The sequence below is a fragment of the Enhydra lutris genome, unplaced genomic scaffold (genome assembly GCF_002288905.1).
Source record: "Enhydra lutris kenyoni isolate GAN:26980312 unplaced genomic scaffold, ASM228890v2 scaffoldscaffold79, whole genome shotgun sequence".
NCBI classification, from domain to species: Eukaryota; Metazoa; Chordata; class Mammalia; order Carnivora; family Mustelidae; genus Enhydra; species Enhydra lutris.
In genome coordinates, this window is record NW_019154163.1 from 5,702,459 (window position 1) to 5,728,940 (window position 26,482).

At 34.7% G+C, this 26,482-nt stretch overlaps 1 protein-coding gene across 5 annotated transcripts in view; it reads left to right on the forward strand.

Annotated features, from left to right (window-relative positions):
* The window catches only part of LOC111160945 (ATRX, chromatin remodeler), a 298,603-nt gene that overhangs the window by 267,771 nt on the left and 4,350 nt on the right, over positions 1-26,482 (forward strand). For all 5 annotated transcript variants that reach the window (XM_022524346.1, XM_022524345.1, XM_022524347.1 and 2 more), the window contains 6 exons: positions 764-941; positions 2,208-2,402; positions 23,713-23,862; positions 24,718-24,843; positions 25,583-25,678; positions 26,195-26,323. In XM_022524346.1, coding sequence (XP_022380054.1) covers positions 764-941; positions 2,208-2,402; positions 23,713-23,862; positions 24,718-24,843; positions 25,583-25,678; positions 26,195-26,323 — 874 coding nt within the window. The remainder of the gene's footprint in view (positions 1-763; positions 942-2,207; positions 2,403-23,712; positions 23,863-24,717; positions 24,844-25,582; positions 25,679-26,194; positions 26,324-26,482) is intronic.

The window sequence follows — 26,482 nt, forward strand, 5'->3', positions numbered from 1 at the left end:
ATGATTGCATTAAATGTGTAGATTGGTTTTCATAGTTTAGACATTTTAATAATATTTGTTCTTCCTATCCATGAGTATGGAATGTTTATCCATTTCTTTGTGTCCTCTTCAATTTCTTTAATCAGTGTTCTGTAGTTCTTAGAGTACAGATCTTTTACCTCTTTGATCAGGTTTATTCCTAGATATCTTACAGTTTTTGGTATTTCTTCTTCTTCTTTTTTTTAACACATCCTTCCTGGAGCCCTCTTTCTTCTTGCTTTGATTTTAACTACTTTAGTATCTTGCATCTGTCTAACCTCTCCCTATGTTTATTACATATTCTCTCTGTATGTCATTACACTGTATTACAATTGCCTTTCACTCACCCCTACTACAGTTAGGCCCTTGTGCACTGTTCTTTATTTTGATGTATTTAGTTATTGCTCGTAACAGTACTGAACACAGTATGAACTTTGGAGTTAAACATGGATTTTTGAACATTTACTGATCTGTATATACCTTGAATACTCTGTAAACATGTGCTTTCCATATATATCTTTATTCCTAAATCAGACTCTCGTTTTCCAACAGTAGGATTCTTCTTGTACATATAAATCATCAACCTGACTCCTTAGACATGTCTTGTTTTCTTCAGTAAGTGAGAATTGAATTCTTTGAACTCCTAATTGTTCAAAAACCACCTTAGGATTAAAAAGTCATATCATAATTAAAATATCTATGGAGCACTTATTACTAAAGCATTTATGCATGTTTTTATTTTCAGAGGACGATTGTTTATCATTTCCACCAAAGCAGGATCTCTTGGAATTAATTTGGTAGCTGCTAATCGAGTGATTATATTTGATGCTTCTTGGAATCCATCTTATGACATCCAGAGTATATTCCGAGTGTATCGCTTTGGACAGACTAAACCTGTGTATGTATATAGGTTCTTAGCTCAGGTAGGTTTACAGTTTGTATTTTCTTTTTTCATAGTGAAAGCTTGGATGAAATTGATGATGTTTTTAGAGTGCCAAACATGTATGCATTATAGAGAAGTAAATGAATTTGAAAACATCAACCCTAATCCTATACATAAAGCAGCAGAGGTCAATTTTGGCTTCTTAGGATTTTCTGTTTTGTAGTTCATCCATGTCTATAATGTCAGCTTTCTCAGATTGAGATGGATTTGCATGGGTAAACAGATTTAGAATTTTCTTGCTTGTTCAGGAAAGTTAAACATTTATAGTTCTTTTACTTAGCATACATAGAAAAGCAAATAGGTTAATCTGATTTGCTTATAGATGTAAAGGTCAAATGATCATTGTCTTGAGTGGCTACCAGATACTCTCTTAATTTGAAGAACATGGGTAAGTAGGAAGAAAAAGTTAACTTATAATGACAAAAAAATCATTACAAAGAATATTAAATACCTTCTAGGAAAAGAATATTAAAGTCATTTCCTTTAAATATAAACTCAGATATTAAAAAACAAACTGAAATTTAAGAAAAACGAGTAAAATCAAAGAGGTGGATGCAGTATAAGGTAATACAGGTTTATAGAATCAAGTTGCCTTTTTACTGTTACACATGTTTTGGGAACAGATGCGATTCTCTCCACCTGCCTCCAAATCTGGGCTTCTAAACCAGAAGCTGAGTTATATTGGTAGATCAGTCCTCACTCTTTTGATCTTCTGTGGTACTTAATATAATTGGCAAACTGCAGTGTAACCCCTTTCCTGTCATTTAAATTAAAAGCTCCTTTACATTCTGGTTTAAAATGATATATATGTAGTAGATAAGGCATTTTATCTGTTAATTTTCTATCCTGAAATGATAGAAAGTAAGCCTTGATAGGAAGGTTTTTTATAGTAATTATTGAGCGCTTATATTCCACTGAGAAGGAACTAAACTGCTTTCTTGAATTACTATTTTTATAACCCTCTAAAATGTCATTTCATGTACTTCTTTATTTCTGTCACCTTGGTATCTAACTACTTTTCTACTTCCACTAAGTACAGAAATATGTAAAGCAAAACTTGAATGTATATTGGTCAGATAATACAGGATGATTATCAGTAATGTACTTTTCTTTTTTCTTAAGGTAAACTATGGTGAACAGATGAAATCTCTCATGAATTAAGCAGCATTGCTAATAAAACTTGCTCTGTGGGAGTATATCACTATGAAGTTTTGCTATTTATATATTATTCCTTCTTTTTACAAAGGGAACCATGGAAGATAAGATTTATGATCGGCAAGTAACTAAGCAGTCACTGTCTTTTCGAGTTGTTGATCAGCAGCAGGTTGAGCGTCATTTTACCATGAATGAGCTTACTGAACTTTATACTTTTGAGCCAGACTTACTAGATGACCCTAATTCAGAAAAAAAGAAGAAGAGGGATACTCCCATGCTGCCAAAGGTAAACATCTTTAGATTATTAGCTTTAAAAAAAAAAAATAAAACCTACCGTGGATCAAAGATACTTTACTATTATGGTGAAAGTAAGTCATTTAACTAAGGCTGTATTTCAGAATGTTTCAAAAAGAATAAAATCGTATTTCAATAAGAGGGTGCTTAGTCAGTTCTCCACATAAAACTGCAAAAAGATACTGTAATCTGAAATGTGTATTTTATGCCAAGTAAAAATTTCAGCCCTGTGGGAAAAAGTTGCTGTGCAGAAACTGTAAAGGAAATAGTATGTTTCTCTTTTAATAATCTCCAGTAGAGGGCATATATAATTTTAATATTTCTATATGAAATTGAAATATATCTTCCTTAACATTCTTTGCTGTCGTATAGCAGTTAGGAATCAGCAAATAAAGTGTCTCGATATTTTTCACTGTCACAAAGCGAGTAAGACTTTCACACTTGGAAAAGGATGCTTTTAGAGGTAATCTTGTCAAGCCCTTATATTTTATGTAAGTGGGGAAACCTAGGGTCAGAGATATTCAGTGACTTGCCCATGGTTTCCAGCTAATACGTGGCAGAGCCAGGAGTAGTATCTACATCTGTCTTCTGGTCCATTGTTCTTGGATTTTAAAAAAGACATTATTTAGATTAGTATAGAAATTTATTATGATGGTAGATATCATTTTGACCCTTTTGAACATAAGAGAAAGCCACATGTTCTCTGGTCTAAAATAATGATCTAAATATGTTCAAACATATTCTATTTAATCTAAAAAGCCATTTTAGGGGGAATTGTTGAGGGGTTGCTTTTCCTGTTGTCTTGGCTTCAAATTCAAGCACTTAATGTTCCATGTAGCTGAGACTTGAAAGAGCAGCTCCCCAGTTATGGTATCACTCTACCAAAGTAACTTTAGTCATTTGTTTAAAAAAGAAAAACAAAACAAAAAAAAAACCCCAAGCCTCCTAAGTATCTCAGTTCTTCATATGGTTAGACACAATTAAAGTAACAAAGGGTAGGAGTAATAAATAACTATCTAATGGTAACATGAATCAGTGATTTCTCCAGTTAACTTTTAATATATGTGTCAATTCAAGTAACATGAACATTAACCATTTGGAGGTTTTTTAAAAATATCTTTTGTCTATATAAAAAATATTTTGTTTTTCTAATCAGTGAACTATTCCATTTAAAGTTTACTGATACGCAAATAATGAATCATGGAACACTAAAAAAATAATAAAAAAATAAAGTTTACTGATAGAGCATCTAGGAAAAAAGAGTTTTTGTGACAGTCTCTATCAAATCCCTTTGATAATGGCTTAGGGCCACATGGGGGTTTAAATCTACTTTTTTATGTTATATTTAAAACACTTTAAAGAATATAATTTCATTGTAATGTTATGAAATATTAAACTGATAGTGAATTGACTTTCTTAATTATGTTATTATAGAATGTGAATAGGATCTTGAATAGTCTTTGGAATTTTTTCTGTATGTAAATTTGTATTCCTTTAAAAACAAACACAAATGGAATCGTATCATATATATTCTTCTATGACTTGTTCTTTTTACCTAGGTGTTTATTGAACATCTTTCCATATTGGTAAATACACTTTTTTAAAAAACAGCTACATAGTGTTCACTTGCCTTGATTTAATTCTTATATTCCCAACAGCTTTCTTACTAGTTACTTAATTCTGTATGGCAAGAAGTATTCTTTAAAGGATGTGGACATTAAAAATAGTGAAATTTCCCTTTTCAATTTGAGAATGATTTTTATCTAATTAGCATCTTTCCTAAAATTATACTTTAAGCTTCAGTTTTTGTAAGAAATGCATCATGCTTAGTAATATTTCTGATAGGAAGCAAACATTCCGGAGGCAGTTGCTTTGAAGTTGCTCACTATATGGTAAATTTCTGATTTTAGGAATATTTGTTTACATTGATAAACATTTATTGATTATTTGCTGACTTTGAGGTATACTGTGAGGGTATACTAAGAACAACAAGGCATTGTCTGTGCTTTAAAGAAGATTTTAAAAATCCGGAAAGAAATGCTATTTAATTGTTATAGGATGTCTGGAAAGAAACCATCTGTTTTATAACTTGGTACTCTGAGTTGTTAAAGGTGTCGTGCTTTTTCATTTATAGACTTTACTTACTGTGTTTTGCTTTTGGTGCTATAACCGTTTGCCTGAGAACAAAAGAAAAAGGAGGACTGAATGATATATTAACACAGAGTGCTTCAACTCTCCCACAGCTCTTCCCAAAAGGAAAATAATAGTTAACTTTGACTGATTTCTTACTGTGTTTCATATCGAATGCAAAACAGTTTGTTCAGATTATCTTCTTTAATCTAGTGGCATCTGAAAAGCTGACAATGCTGTTTTCATGTTTGAGATGAGGAAATTAAGGTTTGAAGAGGTTATGTAACTTACCCAAGTTTACCCACCTAATTAGTGGTGAAGCTGGCTTTCAAACCAAGTCTGCCCAACTTGAAAGCATGTACTCTTATCATTATATACTTTATTGCTCCCCAAGTAGAGATTAGACAGTTAAGTCCAAGTAGAAGAAATAAAGCAGAGGACCCAGGATTCCTAGAGCTGAATGACATTTAGAATGCTTTATTTTAAATAAAGCTGTTTTAAAATATAGAATTCTTTCACAGTTAATGCCATTATGTGGTGTTAACTGTTGAGATTGTATAATATAGCCAGTTTAGCTCATAGCTTATGAAGTGGTAAATTCCTCAAATTTATAGAAAGCATTCATTTTACAAAAGTCTTACTCATACATATTTATTATCTTAGGAAACTGAAGTTTAGTTTGTGACTACCCAAGAGTACATTACTAATAAGTGTTAGAGCTAGAACTTGAACTTAACAGTTTTCAAACTGTATTCCAAGGAACCTCCAGTAGATTAGCAGAGGTACTCCAGGGCTAAGTGAGTAGTGGAAGGCCAGACAGGCAGCACTGCAAACCCCATATCCCATTTCAATCAGAGTCCCTCTCCTTTTATCTCTTTTATGCATTGGGCTGCAACATACGATTTAATTTAAACAGAGGATGTTAGTTCTTTTTTTTTTTTTTTCTTAGTGTCTACTTTTTATTCCCATAACTTATAGTGCTTTTTTTTTAAGATTTTACTTATTTATTTGACACACACACACACACACAGAGATAACAAGTAGGCAGAGAGGCAGGCAGAGGGGGTGGGGAGGAAGCAGGCTTCCTGCTGAACAGAGAGCCCAATGCAGGGCTCGGTCCCAGGACACTGAGATCATGACCTGAGCCGAAGGCAGAGGCTTAACCCACTGAGCCACCCAGGTGCCCCTATTTGTGCTTTTTAAAAAAGGTTTTATAACAGGGTGCTGGGGATGCCTGGGTGGCTCAGGTCATGACCCTAGGGTCCTGGGATCAAGTCCCACATCAGGCTCCTTGCTCAGCGGGGAGCCTGCTTCTCCCTCTGCCTGCTGCTCTCCCTGCTTGTGCTCGATCGCTTGCTCTCTCTGATAAATAAATAAATATATTTTTTAAAAATTTAAAAAGCAGTATACTATACCACAGTGCCTTTCTGACTATCATAGTAACTAAGAACTGTCAGGAATCTAAAAGGAAATAAAATAGGGTATTGTATGAGATTTACCTGAAGGAAGTGATAGTGTATTTGGGGAGAGAAAGGTAGCATTATTTCAAGAAAAAGAATGAAATGTGGATGTGACTGGTACTGAATGTGTTGACCAAATAGTGTATGGTTAAAAAAAATGGAGAATGGAGCATTCAGGTACAGTTTTGGTGGGAAAAAAATCAGACTGGCTAATAAAAGGTGGTTAGTATTTGATTGGATTAGGAAATAATGAGGTTTGAATGCAGCATGAAACAATTTGGGCAAAGGGAAAGATAATGATTTAGGTACCTGACTCAAGGTATGATGAAAAGATTGGCCAGGTATAGAGTTGAAATTGGGTGGGTGAGGTGTGGGTTAGGTGGAGCCAGCTTATGGAGAGCCATGAAAGGTAAATGGAGGCATTTGGATTTAAAATAGTATTCACTATAAGTTTATGAATGGGCCTGTTATATGATGAATGTAGGCTTTTGGAAAATTAGCCTGGTAGTAAAATGTGGGATGAGAACCTATAATAATAGGGTGCTGGTTATGGAGTGAATCAAACACTTCAAGAAAATAAATGAGAGAACTCAATAACTGATGCTAAACTGTAGCTTTCAGTAGGTAGGCAGTGAAAATTTTACCTAAACAATGAAGCTTATTCATTTATTCATTAAAAACTTTTCAGATACCTGCAAACTACTGTTTATGCTGTTACTAAGGATACATTGGTAAATAAGACTAGGTTCCTGCCCCTAAAGAGTCCAGTCAATGTACTTATTATAAGCAAGTAGATGTAATAAAAGTTATAGATCCTATAATATAAAATCTGTATAGACATCAAGGAAGTTCTTTCTTGGAAAAGTTGGAGATGGGAAGTTGACGTTAGGAGGACTTGAACTGATGTTGAAAATAGAAGTGCGTAGCAATTTGCATTGCTATGAGGGCAAAAGGTGAAGGCCCTTCAAGAGGAAGAGCAGGATAAAGAAACATGCGCATCAAACAGCAAGGCAAGTTTTAGGAGCCTTTAGTTAAAAAATAATAGAGTAAAAGGAGATAGAGTAAGGGAGAGTAGGCCTGGGGAAGAGATAAGAGAAAAGACTGGAGAGACACAAGAATCAGATCATAGAAGTTAGAGTTCGGACATTGTGTTACAGGCTGTTGGATCTGTTGTAATGATTTTTTTTAATTTTATTTTATTTTCTATAAACATATAATATATCTTTATCCCCAGGGGTACAGGTCTGTGAATCGCCAGGTTTACACACTTCACAGCACTCACCATAGCACATACCCTCCCCAATGTCCATAACCCCACCCACCTTGTTGTAATGATTTTAAGAAAACCGCCAACATCAAGTTTTTATTTTAGAAAAATCACTTTGGGTATCAGTGTTTAGGATGGATTGGAGAAAGGAAAATAGATGCAAAGATACCTGTTAGGATGCCTTTTTTTTTTTTTTTCAGTTTATTCAGGTAACTCTTTAATTCCAAAACCATAATATAGGATGCTATTTTTAATAGCATTTTGGAGTCCAGATGAGAGAGGTATTGCAGGCCTGAAGTAAGGTGGTAGCAATGGGGATAGAGAAGTACCAAGCACAGTGTAGGTACTCAGTGTTAACTTTGTTCCCTAGGCTTATATTTAGAATTTCATTTAACTTTATACACTACTGTTTGGTTTTGATTTCCTTTAATAAGAATTTGAAAATTGGTCCTCTCTAAAATAGGTACAAGTGGGTGTTTTTGAAATTCATAGTATGGGATTTCTTAGTATTTGAGCCTGCTCTTATTAAAGACATTTCAGAGTTGGTTCCTGTTATTATAGTACAATTGCAGACACCTTCCTTTTTTATACATCATGTTCAAGATGAAGGACTGCTAAAAATGATATATTTTCATTTCCCCTTCAAATTGCTTTTATCTAAATAATTAAATTGATGCCTTTTTGAGTTAATTTTTATTGCCTTTTGATATTTCCTGAAGTGTTTATTTTCATCTTACTTGGTATGTGATTATTGTATCTTTTTCTGCCTTATCACATCCTCTTTAATTACTGTGTAATTCCTCCTCCTGTACTTCTGTTCTCGTTTACTTTCTTTTACTTCCCTACTTTCTTTTTTTAAATTTTTAAAAATTAGATTTACTATCTCAGACTTAATTTATTAACCACTTGACTGTTTTTCTTGTCTTTTTATCTTTGCAGCTCTTTAAAGGCAAGAACTATATCCTTTGCTCCTTTTCTTTTCAACCATAGTGGATAATACAATGCTGGCACTTTTATATGGCCTTTCTTGAAATTTGAGTTGCCTTTATAGTGATATTTAACTAGACTTTTTATTGTTCCTTAATGATCCATATATCATTGAAAGGCAGTGTCAGACTTATTATTGCAAGTAGTAAAATTGATATGAAGAGTGATTTGTCTGTCACAGCAGGTGTGTGAAAGGAAGAGAATTGGAGCTTTTAATTCGTGTCTTCAGTTCTGTACTGAATTAACTATTTTAGTCAGCTCTGTTCTCCACCCCACCCCATAAGTTATATTTTGTTAAATCCCCTCATTGGTTTCTTGTTGTTGTTGGTACTGCTTTTCTTTTTTTGAAATGTAGCAGTCTTGTTGTCCTTTGAACCCATTATTTAAATATATTGATTTTAGGGTCTTCTGAATCATGTCCAGAAAGTATTGGTGCAGCTCTTTAGTTGTTCGTGGTAATAATGTTTTCAGCCACTTTGAAACTTCCAGCATGATCTAAACTTACAGTTTAACATAAGTTTCTAGTGATAAAGATTTGTTGACTGATTCTTAACTGTTTATTTTTTCACTGTTAAAGTAATAACTTGTTTCTGTTAATGTTTATGTAGACTATGTTAGGCAGAGTATCTTTTCTGATAGTAAACTTACGAATAATGAATCGTTGAACACTACAACAAAATTTATGATGTACTATATGCTAGCTAACTGAACATAATAAAAAACTTATGAATTACACAGATACCAGAGATGAAAATCTTGGTCGGGGTCATGTTTCATAATATGCTTAAGTGAGTTTACAGCCTAAGCTCTGTACCTTTATTAAAAGAAGTCCGTAAACCTGGCATAAAAGGTTTTTTTTGTACTTCCCTTTTCTAGCCCTGTACTGCCTATGTCTTTTTAAAGGTGTACTGCATGTTGGTAATTATAAAGAGAGCAAAATGGAGATGTAAACTAAAGTATCCAAAGTGAGGCTTTAGGTCTGCTTCTTCAACCCTGATCTTGTATATAATTTTCTCCCTTTGTCCTTACTCTTTATTAAAGTTTTAATACCTCAGAGCATAGTTTACTAAACAGTGATGTTACTGTGCAGTGTTAATACAGGATTTTACCTTGGTCTTTTTTAACATTAGTGAGAAATATTCACACTAATTTGATGTGAAGTCTAGAATAGCTAATCAGCCTTTTTAGGGAACTTCCATACATTTATTTTGAGGAATAAAAGTTCAAAAGGACCCATTTAATTGTAGGGCAAGTATCAGTAACCTATAGCATATTAACCACATGGTGGCACATGAACCCAATTTTTGTTGACCTGTACCTATAAGGAGCCATGCTCATAACTGAAGCATAATTGAGGTTTGATGTCATCGTTTCCTATTTCTCTGCCTCATTTATCTCAAGTTATATGTTTATTATTCAATAAAACAAGTTCTAGCATTGTTTCTTTGTATTCACTGGCGTAAAAATGATTATTCATCTGAATAAGAATAGACCACTAGATCATAATATATGCCAGAGAAATTGTTTTAATTTTACAATTTCTTTGTAGGTTATAATTATATTCAGTGCTTTTCGGGATAGTTGATACATAGTAAAAAGAGCAAATGGTTTAAGCCCGTTCCTTTTTCTAATCACCTGTCAACCACTCTTTTTAGGATGTAATCTTAGGCACGCCACATAAGTTTTCTAAGCTTCACTTCCCTCAAGAACATAAGATAGTAGTACCTTTCTCACAGAGAAGATAATCCACATAAAGCCCCTGCCTAACACATAGTAAGTGCTCAAATGTTAGCTGCTATTTTTGTTTCTGTAATTGTCAACTCTCATTGCCATTATACTTGGTCCATTTCTCTGAAACCAGTATAGACATAAATTTTTAGAATTTCAGAGGAGTCATGAAGTCCTAATCCTTAGGAGATTAAGCTTCACATATGACAGATTAGTAGAAGACTAAAAATATTTAGGAGCCAGAGACAGTAATCTCACCTAGACTGTGGAAGAAATGGGTATTTGAGGCTTGGATTCTTCTAGAGATCAATTATAATCAAGAGTGAATAATACTAGATATTGATAATCACTTTTAATGATATTAGCATGCATTTGACTATGAACTACAAGTACCCTAACATTCAAAGATTTTTTCTTTTTCTTTTTTTTTTTAAGATTTTATTTATTTATTTGACAGATAGAGATCACAAGTAGGCAGAGAGGCAGGCAGAGAGAGGAGGAAGCAGGCTCCCTGCTGAGCAGAGAGCCCGATGCGGAGCTCGATCCCAGGACCCTGGGATCATGACCTGAGCCGAAGGCAGAGGCTTTAACCCACTGACCCACCCAGGCGCCCCTCAAAGATTTTTTTTCTTAAATAATACATGCAACTTTAGAATTGTCTACCTTATAGCCAGCTGATACCACTTTAGTGTTTTTTTAAAGTGAAGAGGTGCTTCTAGTGTCCCTCCACAAACCAGAAAAACAATAGACTGACCTTGCTTGCTTTTAAAGATTATTTATTTATTTGAGAGAGAGTGAGAGAGAGAGAGCGCGTGCAAAAGCGGAGGGAGGGACAGAAGGAGAGGGAGAAGCAGGTTCCCCTCGAGTAGGGAGCCATCACGGAGCTTGATCCCAGGACTCTGGGATCATGACCTGAGCTGAAAGCAGGCGCTTAACTGACTGAGCCACCCAGGCAACCCTGACCATGCTTTATTTAATGTGCTGCTTTGTCTCTCTTGCTGTGTTTCTCTCTGTCAAATAAATAAAATCTTAAAAAAAAAAAAGCAAAGAGGGTACATTTAAAAAGAAATAAAGTGCTGCTTTGTGTCTTATTTTGATTGTATTACCTTATAACACAAGAAGAATTATTAAGGAGACAAGGTTATTGAGTATTTTAGGGAAAACACTTAGATTAAATGGACTTCAGTTCCAATGATGCCCCTGAATAGCAGCCTCCCTAACCCTGGCAGGATGCCTTGCAAATCACTTCTAATGGAAACATCAACATCCGTGATGCCACCTTACTGGCAGAGTTGGAAGTGGAATATAAGATTCCATTGGGGAGGGTGTGAGGTAGACTTCAGGAAGTGTCTCCTTTTAAAACACTAGAAAGATTTGCTACTCAAGATTATGGAAGTTCTGAAATTTAAAATACGAGGTTTGTATTTAGTAAATGCTGACTGATTAAACAATTTTTTTTTAGGATTTTATTTATTTATTTGACAGAGATCACAAGTAGGCAGAGAGGCAGGCAGAGAGAAAGGGGGAAGCAGGCTCCCTGCCAAGCAGAGAGCCTGATGTGGGGCTTGATCCTAGGACCTGGGATCATGACCTGAGTTGAAGGCAGAGGCTTTAACACACTGAGCCGTCCAGGTGCCCCTGATTAAACAAATTTTAATTCATTTATTTATTAGGAATTCAAAAGCAGGAACTTTTTGGCTTTGTAGACAAATTAAAAGATGTGTCTGTTCTTTCTAGATTATAAGCTTCCTACTACTGGCCTTTGAGGGTAGGAATTGTGTCAGTGAATCTTTATCATTATATTCCTAGCATCTGGCATAATACCTAGCACATAGCAAGTATTTGTTAAAAATGTGACAAGTGAACAAATGAATTTTTGTCCTATAATTGCATGCTGATGGTTGTAAGGCAGTGGTTTGCATGCCTTTAAAATTGTGTTTTTTCTTGTGTGTAGTTCTTGGACTAAGAGTAATAGCATCTGAATAGATTCTGAATAGCATCAGAATCACCTGGCAGCTTGATAAAAATGCAGATTCCTGACTTCATCTAAGACCTGCTGAATCAATTTCTGCAAGTGGGCCCTGGGAATCTGTATTTTTAACAAGGTTCACTACTGTTTTATAGCTATAAGGTATTTAGTAGTGTGATTTGCCTTTGTAGTTATTATCAGCTAAACCTTTGAATTAGGAATAATGATAAACGGGTGCCTGGTGGCTCAGTGGGTTAAGCCTCTGCCTTCGGCTCAGGTCATGATCTCAGGGTCCTGGGATCGAGTCCTGCATCAGGCTCTCTGCTCGGCGGGGAACCTGCTTCCTCCTCTCTCTCTGTCTGCCTGCCTCTCTGCCTACTTGTGATCTCTGTCAAATAAATAAAATCTTTTAAAAAATAATAATGATAAACAATAGCTAACAATTATTGAGTGCTTTTTATGCAAGACACTGTGCTAAGGGCTTTACTTGTATTGAATCATTTATTTATTGCTTTATTATTTTTTAATTCTTATAGCCACCTTACAAAGCTGGTACAGTCTGTTTTTATCTTATAGATGATGAAGTTATAACAGAGACTTGGTGGCACCTGTATTTGATCTCAGTGCCATAACCAGACCCCATACTCTTTAACTACTACACTCTGTTGTGCTAACATTAATTATGTGATTAAGCTTGTGGAAGAAGTTTTGGTATGACTTCACACTCCTCTTTTAATTTCCAACTTTCTTTTTCATTGATATCTGATTGACATATAATAGTTTCAGGTGTACAACATAATGATTCAGTATATGTATATATTGCTAAATGATTACCACAGTAAGTCTAGTTAACATCGATCACCACGCATAGTTACAGATTTTTTTTCTTGTGATAAAAAACTTCTAAGATCAACTCTCTTAGCAACTTTGAAATATACGCTACATTTTTACTAACTGTAGTTGCCATGCTATAAGTTACATCACCAGAACTTACTCTTCTTACCCTTTGATAAACATCTCCCCATTTTACACACAACCTCAGCTCCTGGTAACCAGCACTCTGTTTCTATGAATTCAGCTTTTTAGATTCCATGTGTAAGTGAGATCACAGGTATTTGTCTTTCTCGTCTGACTTATTTCCCTTAGCATGATGCCTTCAAGATTCCCTCCATGTTATTGCATTGACAGGATTTCCTTATTTTTTGTGGCCAAATAATATTCCATTTTATATATGAACCACAATTTCTTTATCCATTCATCCATCAGTGGACACTTAGGTTGTTTCCATGTCTTGGCTATTGTAAATAATGCTGTGATGAATGTGAGGGTTCAGGTATCTTTTTGAGTGTTTTTCTTTCCTTCAGATTAATACCCAGAAGTGAAATTATTAGATCATATAGTTTCATTTGCAGTTTTTTTTGAGGAATTTTCCATAATGGTTGTACCAATTTCTATTCCCACCAACAGTGCACAAGTGTCCCCTTTTCTTCACATCCTCATATTTCTTGATCAATACTAAGGGTTTATGAAAAAACATCCTCAGTGTTATCAAGTGTATAATACTGGAGAATGTAGATTTTATCTTTAGTTACTGCAGAATCCTAGGGTGGTAAAGCTGATTCTAGTCCTCCTGAAGTATTTTGGATGCTGAGTTTATCTCTAGCCCTGAGTCAGTACAGCATTGTCGTTAAGAACAAGAGCCCTTGAGAAAGACCACCTGGGTTTGAATCTTGACCTTTGTCAAGTTATTTGACTTCTGTCTGCCTCAGTTTCTTAATCTATAATTCCGAGATACTTATGTCTGTTGTTCTTCAAAAAACTCATCCTCTTTATTTTTATTTTCAACTCCTTCTGAGACTGTTACTAGTAAATGCCTGCCCTTCTGCTTTTAGCTTTCATATCTTACAGCTTTTCTTTTAGCTCATTCTGATGTCCTAGTTCACTAAGTTATTTTTTTTGCTCTATCTCTTCTGCTTTTTATATTATCCATTGAGTTATTTATTTCAGTGATTATTTTTTATCCCTAATATTTCATATTGGCTCTTTTTAGATAATTTTTGTTTGAATTTCATATTGACAGTACCTATCTTTATTTCCCGAAGTCTATTTTCATGCTTATTTTTATAATTGATACATTTTTTTCAACAACTTTGCTTCAAATGGCATATGGTGCCAGTTTGTTGTCACACTAGGGATGGTGTGTGTGTGTGTGTGTGTGTGTATGTGTGTGTGTGTTGCTTGTGTGTTTGCATGTGTGTTGGCCTGTAAGTTCCTGGAATTTGTTTCTTTTTCCTTTCTGTAGTTTCCGTGGATTGATTGTGGTGGGTGGGAGCCAGCACAGCCATTCTGATTCATGATCTTAGAAATCTTAGATCTTAGAAATCTTATCCATTATATGGTGATATTAACAGTATGTACTTCATAGAGTTACTGTGAGAATTAGATATTCTGTGTAAAGTTCTTAGAATAGTGTTAGCATGCAATTACACATTCCATTTAGCTTTAAAAAAATTTATAGAGAGGTGACTTGAATTCAGATCCTAACTTTAGAAAAATGTTTTTGATAAGTTAAATATAGAGCTGACTAGGGGTAAAAAGGATATTGACCCATCTTTCAGACTTTGTGCTGTCCCAGAATTCTGCCACATTGTCTAGTATTGTCTCTCTCCATTATTGCAAAGAAAGTAAGGAGGGAATGGTTGGTTTAACATTTTTTCCTGTTTTGAAAATTTCAAACTAGAAAAATATGATGGATACTCATATACCCATCACCTAGATTTAGTAATTGTTAGTATTTTTTTAAATGTATTAGTTGTTTTGTTTTGTTTAGATTTTATTTATTTATTTGATAGAGATCACAAGTAGGCAGAGAGGCAGGCAGAGAGAGAGAGGGGAAGCAGGCTCCCTGCTGAGCAGAGAGCCCGATGCGGGGCTCGATCCCAGGACCCCGGGATCGTGATCTGAGCCGAAGGCAGAGGCTTTAATCCACTGAGCCACCCAGGTGCCCCTGCAATTGTTAGTATTTTGCCACATTTTCCTCCTCTATTTTTCTGAAATATTTTAAGTTACATTTTAAAAATTATTTATTTTTTAGAGAGAGTGTGAGTGGGGTGGGGAGAGGGGCAGAGGGAGAGAGAATGAATCTTAAGCAGGCTCTTTGCTAAGAGTGGAGCCCAATGTCAGGCTCGATCTCACAACCCTGAGTTCATGGCCTGAGCCAAAATCAAGAGTCAAATGCTTAACCAGCTGAGCCCCCCAGGTACCCCAAATTATATGTATGTATTTAAATTATAAGATTATGATACTTCACTTGTAAATATTACAGTATAAATCTCTAAAATATAAAGACACTTCAGGGCGCCTGGGTGGCTCAGTGGGTTGGGCCTCTGCCTTCGGCTCTGGTCATGATCTCAGAGTCCTGGGATCGAGTACCGCATCGGGCTCTCTGCTCGGCAGGGAGCCTGCTTCCTCCTCTCTCTCTCTCTCTGCCTGCCTCTCTGCCTACTTGTGATCTCTCTCTATCAAATAAATAAATAAAAATCTTTAAAAAAAATTAAAAAAGACACTTCAAAAATAAACATTCCTTATATAACCACTATACCATAAAATCAATGACTTCTTAATTTCCTAACATCATCTAATATGATACCTGTATTCAGATTACTCCAGTTGTCTTGAATATGTCTTTTATAGCTAATTTGTTCAAATCCAGTTCTGTTCAAGGTATACACAATGTATTTGATTGTTGTGTCTCATTGTTATAATCCTCTTAATTCATTGTACTCATCTTCCCTCCATTCTGGATTTATTTCCTGTTGGATATTTGAACTTCCATTTGTTATATATTCTGTAAACTGGAAATTAGACCCAAAGGCTTGATTAAATTCTTAGCAGGTATTTCTGGCAAGAATGTTTTATAGATAATGTATAAAAAGATGTTAATATTTTTTTAAAAATACAGGATAAGGCAAAGTGTGAAGGAAAAGGAGTAATATACATATCGAGTGCTTGTGCTATGTTCCTTTAAATACACTATCTCATTTAATCTTACAGTAACCCCATGAGTTACCAATGGTATTATCCCTTTGTAGCAAGGGAATTGGTTCCAAGTGATCACTGAACTATTACATGGCAAAGTTAGAATTCAAAAAGAAAAAGGAAAAAAGTCAAATAAAGCTGTTTATCTTTACATAAACATAAAAAGTTTTACTAACAAATCACTTGCTCTCTGTTCCTCTCTGATAAAATAAAAGCAACACATTGACTTGACCTTCACATAAATAAATTGCTCTGGCTTATCATGCTCTCATTTTAGGCAATGAGAGGCATCCTTTTAAACATCAGCAAAAAAAAAAAAATTTTAACATATATACGTTCGCAGAACAGGTAATAACTTATTGGTCCTTCTGTGACAGCCATGTATCTAGGATTTTCTAGGACAGTTCTGATATCCCATAGTTTGCCCTATCAAACATCTCCTGAAATTTTTCATTAGAAAAGCTTGGTTAAAGTGTAAAACTTCTTTCTCTCTGTACAGTCATACATTGTTTCTTTTTTTTTTTTTTAAGATTTTATTTATTTATTTGTCAGAGAGAGAGAGGGAGAGAGAGTGAGCACAGGCAGACAGAATGGCAGGCAGAGGCAGAGGGAGAAGCAGGCTCCCTGATGAGCAAGGAGCCCGATGTGGGACTCGATCCCAGGACGCTGGGATCATGACCTGAGCTGAAGGCAGCTGCTTAACCAACTGAGCCACCCAGGCGTCCCATCATACATTGTTTCTTAAAGTGTGTTTGTGGGGGAGTCTGCTTTAGACCTTTAGAAAAGGTGTTGGAAGTAAGAGAAAGTAGTAAAGAACACCATTAGAACTCTTCTAGTTACCTGACCAAGAGAAGAAAATATTTTAGTGAAGAGAAGGATTAAATTCTATCAGATGTTGCCGGTGGATCGACAGGATCAGGTCTGGGAATTGACTGTCAGATTTAGCGATGCAAATGTCATCAGAAAACCCGGCACTGTTTTTGTACTTCATGTGTAACATTTAATCTCCGCAGAAGATCTTGTGAAGTAGAAACTTAGTAGGCCCATTTTACAGATCAGGAGACTGAGATTCAAAAAGATAACTACTCAGGGACATAGGGCCAGTAAGTGTTAGAACTAGGATTTAAATCCAGTAAGACTGTAGGTCTGCACTGTCCTAATACAAGAGCCAGCTACATGTGGTTATTTACGTTTGCATTTAAATGTATTAAATTACACTTTAGTTCCTCAGTTGCACTAGTAACATTTCAGGTGCTCAGAAGTCACATGTAGCTCCTGTTGGACAGCACAGACAGAACATTTCCATCATTGCCCAGAGTTCTGTTTAGCAGTACTCCAGAGCCTGTGAACTTAACCACTATACATAAAACCTCTCAATTTACAACGTTATATGAAATTTAAAGTAAGTCTTGCCATTAAATTTTCCTCTGAAATTCAAAAGGCCGACATGGGTCTTTTTATCAGATCAGTTGATTCCAAAAAACTATATTGGTATTTATATATCAGACAGCCTGGTCATGAAATTGTCTGTTGTAGAGAGAAACCTGGGAAGCAGGGCTCAATCTATGTCCTTTCACTTTTTTACATTTTCATTTAGGGGAGTTCAGAAGGACATAACTAGCATGTTGGCATGATCAGTGATCCTGAATTAATGTAAGGTACCTGAGTGGCACAGTATCTGTTTGTTAATATCCTAAAGTATGTTACTTGATTGGTTAGGTTGGCTGATTCAAATATGTCTTGTAACATTTTAGGAACAGTGGAAAATGTAGGCTGTGATACTTTTGGGTGAATTAAGTAGGTGAATACCTCCTTCTTTCTCTTCAGTTACTGATGTTCTCAAGACCAGGATTTTTACATCATATTCGTTGCTTTGGACCCTTCAAGGAATATAAATTGCATGAGAGATTTGGTCAATATAAGAATCACTAGATGACCTTATTTATATATTTTATTTTTATTATTTTACCTTTTTTAATGTTTTCCTTCTTTAAAATGTGATCTGAACTACTAAATATCTGCTTTCATTCCTATTTCATAGGTCTTCTAGCTATATCCCTTTTATTAGCATACCTATAGTTAAGTTAGAGGATGTTAACAGTGTTATGAAATAAGGAGATAATATGAACTCCACATTGTATAGCATGAGAATCAAGTTCCCATTTGGGCTCTACTTAGAAAGCTGCAACCTCTAGAAAGTCACTACCATCCTATAAAATCTTGACTGAAACTGTTTACCTCACAGTGAATGGCATGTGGCTTACATAATAATTATAATGGATAACAGATTTTTAAAGGTTAAATGCTAAATATACTATCTAGTTCCTTGAATGTTAAATTGAGCAGAAAACATTCTTCTGACCAAAGGAGACTTTGGCTCTTACCTTCCACCCAGAGCAGTGTGGTAGGCCTGCCTTTTCCTTTCTTGAAAGTGACAAGTTCTGTAGTTGCCACTTTCTTATTTTCACCTCTAATTTGGGAATCTGGATATGTTTATAAATGTTCTTTGGGGAAACTGTGTGCTCTTGACCTAAAAATTTGATATGAGGTGGTATGTGAACTTTATTCAGTATCTCTCTAGTTACTTATCAAGTATGTTGCCTTTTTTTTTTCCCAGTATAGTTTGGGAAAAAACAGCCTTCAGATTTGAAAGTAAAAACTTTTTTTTTAACCCAGAATATTAAGTTTCTTTACTAAAATCTAGACTTATTGAAGTAATAAAAGAAATTTTCTTCATAGCTTTTTGAGTGGGTGCTGTGGCACTTAAGTATTCCAGTGATTTTATTTCCAGATATTATAGAACTCAAATTCGAAGTGATGGCAAGCAAAATATTTTGAAAAATGGCAACGCCCCACCCCCACCCTCAGGCAAAGACTTAATTGTTTTTAAAATTTTATTTTCAAGGTTGAATTTCAGGATTGATTAGATGGGAATTTTTGTCAGCTTGCCAAACACTTTAAACTTCTAAATAAATTAACTTAAACTTTTAATTTATCATTAATTTTATCTTATTAATTAAACTAGTCATTTTTAAAGCTTAAATTAATGTAGCTGTTAGCTAGACTAGAGACCATGCTTTTTCCCAGCTTGTAAGCTTTTTCACTTGTTGAAGGAAAAATAAAGTTTAGACAAAGAAAAGGTACACATTTGGATATAATTTAAACCTCATTTTCATGACTGTTGGCCTAGTGATTATAGATTCTGTTCCAGTATTGTTTTCAGTAATAGTGTTGCTATAGCAACTAATAAATGCATGCTTCAAAGAGAAGAAACAAAACAACCTTTCCACTGATTGTGTTGTATATTGAGATGAAATTGTTCTTTATTAACATACATAATTTGCTCTAGATTTTGCAAAACGGTTTTTCCCAAGGAAGTATTCTGAGAATCCTGTTACACTTATTCTTTTTTTCTGTCTTAATCTCATTTGCTTTTCGTATTAACAGTATGCTATATAATTAATTTACAAAGGGAAAGATGTAGAAACAGTTTATATCAGAAATTCTGTATCTTCTTTCTGTTATTTGTGTCTTACATAGCACTCTAGAGGAAAGAAAGATTTTTGGCCTCCTGCCTCTGAACACTATATAAATGAGTCTTATTCTTATAAAAGTCAGTTAACTTAACACATGTAGTGTCTTTTCTTTGTTAAAATGGAGATAGTGGTAAATATACTTGTTTAAGTCCTTGAGCATTATTGGCATAGTTATTGTATGAACAAGTGGTTGAAATACACTAAAATTTGTCCTTTAGCTATTTTTTTGCAGATTTAGTAATAATGAAGAACTGTAAGTAGCCTAAATATTAATAAACCCTTAAATAGAATAATTAGATTATAAGGTTTATCTATATAATTTGTAAGCACTTACAGCTGTTAAACATGATGGTTTGTGTATAACACTCAGTGCTCCATGCAATCCATGCCATCCTTAATACCCATCACCAGGCTCACCCATTCCCCCACTCCCCTTAATGAATCATGGAACACTACATCAAAAACGTATGATGTACTGTATGGTGACATAACACATAAAAAATATGGTTTGTATTTGATGTAAAATGATGTCTGTGGAAAGCTACTAATTCAGAAAAGTGGTTTCAACACTATAGTACAATCCCATTTTTATGTAAAAGCATGTATGAGTGTGAGAGTAAAGTGTAAATGTGTGGAGGAATATATGACAGGTGGTGCCATTAGTTATCTCTAGGTTTTATAATACGAAATTAGCATTGTTTCCTTAAATGTTTTTTAAAAATCTTTGAAAAGAAGGGAGTATCCGTAGCCAGTAGAAACAGTTTGAATGGTTTTTTCGTTTGATGTTAGGAGGGAGTTATCGTTTTAGGAAAAGGGTCCAGAAATTTTTAATGATACAAAATAAAGTTACATGCAGTTTTCCTCTGACTTGTTGGCATTTTAGTTGACTGCGGGTCAAAGGAACATTATTGCTGAACCTCTTCCATAATCTGACCTTAGTAAGACAATCATGTTTGACTTGAGAGGATAGATCTTAAATCTGAAATTGGTGAGAAGATATTAAAATGTTTTGGAAGTGGTGTTTCCTAAAATGAATGTCTCCTGAAAATGAAAATGTTAAAGTAGTTCATGTCAGGTTTAGGCTAAGCATGAACTGGATTTTCACAGGTTTGTGTCTGAGAATTGTGTTTGCTTCAGTTTTTATATTTTCCTTTATTTAAAAAAACAGCATATTAAAAAAAAAAACTTCAAAAAGTATGGAAGCATTCAAAGTGAGGGAAAAAATAGACATACTTGGCTTTTTCCCACCCTGAAATCCTTCAGGGTAGTCTTTTTTATTTGAGTACAGATCTGGGAAATGGAGGAACTATGCCTCATGAAAACATTCTTTATAGTGTGATAGAATGATCACTGTATAGAAGTCTGGAAATTCAGCTTCTAGTCCTAGCTAGTCTGAGCTGTGTGATTGGAACAAGTTACTTTGCCTCTCTGGGCATGGGTTTCTACCAGTTCAAAGGTGATAAGTTTGGACTTTGAAATTATAGGATGATAAGGACTGACTTGATATTTTTTAGATATTTTTTAAAGGGTATAAATGAGGGTGTGTGTGCATGCCTGCACATGCACATTGCATACATGCATCTCTGGAAAGGCTTTCTCTCTAATCATAAGAGTAATTCATGTATGAACTCTGGTGTTTATAATTAAGAAATAAACACTGCACTTAACTGACAGAAGATTTATTTCCAAAGAATTGGGTGTTTCATCTGTTTCTGCTATTCTCATATCATCCTGTTATACATGTGAATGGAGAGGATTTCATTTTGTTTAACTGACAGTCATAGCTAAATTATTATTCATTGTTACAGAGAGAATCAGTGGCACAGCTGAAAGTAAATCAGTTCCTAGCACACAATTCTCTTGGTTTTTCCCTTAGGTTGCTTTCTTAGAGAAATGAAGTTATTTTTGGCTATGGTTAAGAACATCACTTATTGCTAGACAGAAGTAAAATTAGGGACTATCCGTAGAACATTTCTACCTTGTAATTTATTTGGTATTTTGTAGAATAGCTGATTTTTCTAACTGTATTTGGTATGGTCACTTGCTAAAAATATAAGTCAGTGTTATCTGGTTTTATTCTAAACCTCTCTCTTGAGTCATAGTTGGGGGTTAAGCATGGGAGACATATATCTAAAGAAGCATTATCTTTTCATAGAATTTAATTTCATTTGGCCTATCTCTCTGCCTACCTGGTCAATAACTGTGAGCTTTAGAGATCTGTGTAGTGATGATAAATCTGTTTTATATTGCATAGGCATGGGAAGTCAGCTTTGATGACAGATTTCTACACTGGTGTAGAGGAGAAATGTTTAGCTAGTGTTTCAAAAGAACTAAACCTGTTAGCATCTCTGTATTCCACCATTCAGCTTTTTTGAGCCCTCTCCTACCTATGGTCCTCTAATGTTTTCGGTTTTCAACAAAAGAAATAGTATATCATGTCAAAATGAAGTATAAAATCTCAATTACAATTATATTCATTAATGAAATCAATTCCTTTAATCTTATGGAATGATGAAATATTTCAAGTGTTTATTAGGGTAGCAAGATAAAGAGTTGTTTAAATGATACCAAATATTCTGATTATTTGGAATTATTTGGAATTAGTGTCAGCATTTCCTATTGTATAGAAGAAATCATAGGGCCTCATGAATTGAGTTTTTCAACTTGAATTATTTAACATAAATTTGAGTTCCTACCATGTGTTGTAATACTCTGGGGGTTGATGAAGATGTAAAGACAGAATCATTTTCACATGTGGGATTTGTCTATGCTGAAACTTAGGAAGGCATTAAGCATTACTAGATGTAGATTAAATTTAAATTTAATGGACTTATACTTCTGCAACCTTTCCTTTGCTCTGTAATTATTTATGTTCCTTCACTACATTCACACTCAATTTAGAAAGTGTGTTCTAAGAGAACTTGATGTTACAAGCTATGAAAAATCCTTTTGTAAAGTGAATTTGCCTTTTATATATTCGGGTTTTCATCTGTGATTTCTTTAATAAACAACTTGTGAGTATTTTAATTTCTTATTAGCAAGTAACATTTGTGGTTCACTTTAACCCCCTCCTCCCAGTCTCTCTTTGTCTCTCTCTCTCATAATCATAATTATACAAAGCAGGAGTTTGGTTATTCTTCCTAAGTATATAAATGATCCCAAGTTTTAAGCTTTTAATTTTTTTAACCTTAAAAGACTGACTTAACAATCAGAGAAAGACAATTATCATATGATCTCCCTGATAGGAGGAAGTTGAGAGGCAACATGGCACGGGGCAGGGGGGGAATAGGAAAGGAATAAATGAAACAAGATGGGATCAGGAGGGAGACAAACCATAGAGACTCTTAATTTCACAAAACGAACTGAGGGTTGCAGGGGGAGGGGGGTAGGGAGAGGGCGGTTGGGTTGTGGACATTGGGGAAGGTATGTGCTATGGTGAGTGCTGTGAAGTGTGTAAACCTGGCGATTCACAGATCTGTACCCCTGGGCTAATAATATATGTTAATAAAAAAATAAAATTATTAAAAGACTGACTTAAGACACTATGACTTAAAAAGAAAACCCACTGTAACAATAACGTGATAAACTGCCTATAAGTTTAAATTTGACCTATGCATCTTTACAATGTAATTTATAATTGACCTTTCTACAATTGAAATATAAGGACTCTATGTTCCAGTGCAACTTTCCTGTAGCTGTTTAGATTAATTTAGGTTTGCTTTTTGTTAGTACAGTGGCTGGTGGCCAAAGTAATTGTGATAGAAATAAAGTTGATAAATATGTATAAACAGGAGTAGCCATGATTTTTAACACAAGCATCCAATGTAATCTCTGATTTAAGCAGACTTGTATTAGCATTTATTATCAACTCAGAACAAATACAAAACAAAATGCATATGAAAAAATTAGAAAAAAGTTGGAGGAAAAAAACCTCACAAAAACTACATTTAAAACATTATGAACCCCTAAAACATGCTTATATAAAACATTGTTTTATAGGAAGTTCTTACAGAAGAGGCTGGTGTTGCATATATTATGACTGTTTTCTAAGTAATTTATATCCTATGTATCAGAAATATGTGTAGTAACCAGTGTCTAGTTTCTAGTCAGACAGTAGACCAAAGAACTTTGGAGATAGGATCCAGACAGGAAAAATAATTCTCTGTGATTTCAACCCCTCTAAACAGGACACCATACTTGCAGAACTTCTACAAATACATAAAGAACACATTGTAGGATATCATGAACATGATTCTCTTTTGGACCACAAAGAAGAAGAAGAGTTGACTGAAGAAGAAAGAAAAGCAGCTTGGGCTGAGTATGAAGCAGAGAAGAAGGTAGTTCATTCAAAATGCTTTTTGGTTTTTGTTTTTGTGTTAGTCATTTGAAAGGTCAGTGAGTAAGAAAAGGGCCACATTTGAAACAGGTAATAATAATAGGGAGTCTGTGGGAACAGAGTCCCCAAATACGAGTCTGTTTATAGGCTTTGGTTACCTTTGGTGGTAGAGTGGGAGGAAAGGAAAGAAGAAAATAGTTTCCACTTAAAGAGTAGTAACCCCAGTTCTGCTCAGCACTCGCTGAATTGAGAGATTAGTGGGAAGCTGTATATTTAGTATCACTTAACTCCCGTCAACACCCTCACTCTAGTAACAGACATGCAGGAGCTTAGAGTTTGGAGGTAGGAGGAAATGTTTCTTTGACATGTGTACCATGAAATCAAAATTTTGACTGAATGTCAGAACACAAAAGTATTCCATTATTGGACATTAATATCAGTCTTCAACAGCAACTTTATTTAAAATAGTTCCATGTCTGTTTTAAACACCAAACCTCTTGAGCAAAAATGCGCCTGAGCATGGGAAACCTTATCCTAATACCTGAATTCTTTTTAAACTCCTAACTCATTGTACCAAACTTCTTTAACGTTAATGTAATGTTAGGAGTCTCATTAGAATTCTCTGAGTTGCCCCATTCTGTGGGAATTATCAGAAAAAAGAATACACCTTCAGGGGTTAAAGCTTTCCATGTAATAAGATCTTGGTTTCGGGTGAAAAGGGTGTTTTGTTTGTGTGTGGAAGAGTGTTAATAATTTCTTAGATCTGAGAATGTGCAATCTTTTCTAAACTGGTAGGTGATATAGAATTTCAAGTTTTAAATCACAATGTGGAAAGTGCATAATTTTTTGTTTTTAGGGACTGACCATGCGTTTCAACATACCAACTGGGACCAATTTACCCCCTGTCAGTTTCAACTCTCAAACTCCTTATATTCCTTTCAATTTGGGAGCCCTGTCAGCAATGAGTAATCAACAGCTGGAGGTAAGTTGTGAAGTACAAAAGTAGTTTAACATGAATTAAAGGCATTCAAGTACCCTGTTGTTGAGGGTTCCCTATGCAGGAATATCACATTCTCCAAAAGATTACCTCTAAATAGACCAAGAAATTTTTCTTTTATTTGTTGACCTTTTTGAACTATCACAGTATAGTAAAATGTAGTTTGTTCAGAGCACAAAAGAATTAGGCCTTGAATTAATGTTCTTTGAACTATTTTAATTAAGGAACAATAGGGCAATTGGCTAGGGAAATAGCACTTTCTTCAGTTATAAAATACTTTGAATCAACAAATTAACTTGCTAATATTTGAAAATAGGATATATACATGTATATTCTGATGCAATGTAGATGCAGCATTGGGTATATATGATAATGTCCAGTATTATATTTAAAACTAGAACCAATTATGAAGTAAATAAGAAAGATTAGGTTTTATTATACCGATTATGTAATAACTTAATTGAATCTGTGGTTTTCTTTTGAAAATGTTCTTATGGAGTCATTTAAATTAATAAACTATTGGTGCAAACCCTAACTTTCATCTTCCTAACAGGACCCTCACTGATAAGTTTTACCCACTGTATTAGTGCTGCATTTTGCTGCTTTTCAATTATTTGAAGAGTTTTAAAACCAAGTGCTATAAATTGGCAAAAGGAAGGATCCCTATACTTTATAACCATGTGTCTTTTATATGTCCTATATAATGTTTCTTGCGTTCTTCTAGGACCTCATTAATCAAGGAAGAGAAAAAGTTGTGGAAGCAACAAACAGTGTGACAGCAGTGAGGATTCAGCCTCTTGAAGATATAATTTCAGCTGTAGTAAGTTAATTGGCAGTTATCTTACGCCAACTTGATATTTTTGTCATGTGTTCCCCCGTCCCAGCCCTTTTGTTTTTATTTTTAATTGTTTGCTTTACTCCTGTGGGGAAAACAACATGATTCTTCTAACTTAATTTGCAATAGTAAAATACTAATAAACTGAATAATAGTGCTGAGCTGTAATTCAGCATTTTTACCTAAATGTTGGCATAAAAGAGAAATGGGTGCTATCCCAAATGATTGGGAAATCAATCAGTCATAGAAATGTGTATGTTGTTTACATAAACATATTTTATCAGTTACACAAATTAAATCCAAGTAGTTTCATTCCAGAAATAGCCAAACCTTGTACAACAGTGGATAACTTAGTACCCTGCTTTTACATCCTTGTTTTCTTTAGACAAGAATAAAGGAAAGGGGGGAAAACCTTTTAAAATCCTGAATATTTTTGAGTACCTTAATTATTTTTCCTCCGTTCTACTGCAATAGGAAGTAAGTGGAACCTTTTTCTTTTAGTGGAAGGAAAACATGAATCTCTCAGAGGCCCAGGTACAGGCGTTAGCATTAAGTAGGCAAGCCAGCCAGGAGCTTGATGTCAAACGAAGAGAAGCAATCTACAATGATGTACTGACAAAACAACAGATGGTAAGAGTCCCACTATCTCTAAGTTATGTCCAGTTTTCTTGAATTTATAATAATGGGTTTGTGTGACATCTCTGTGACACCTTCCCTCAGAGGGATAGATAACTGGTCATTGTTTTTTCCTGGAAGAAATTTTGTCAGAAATCATAGTGATTGTCAAAT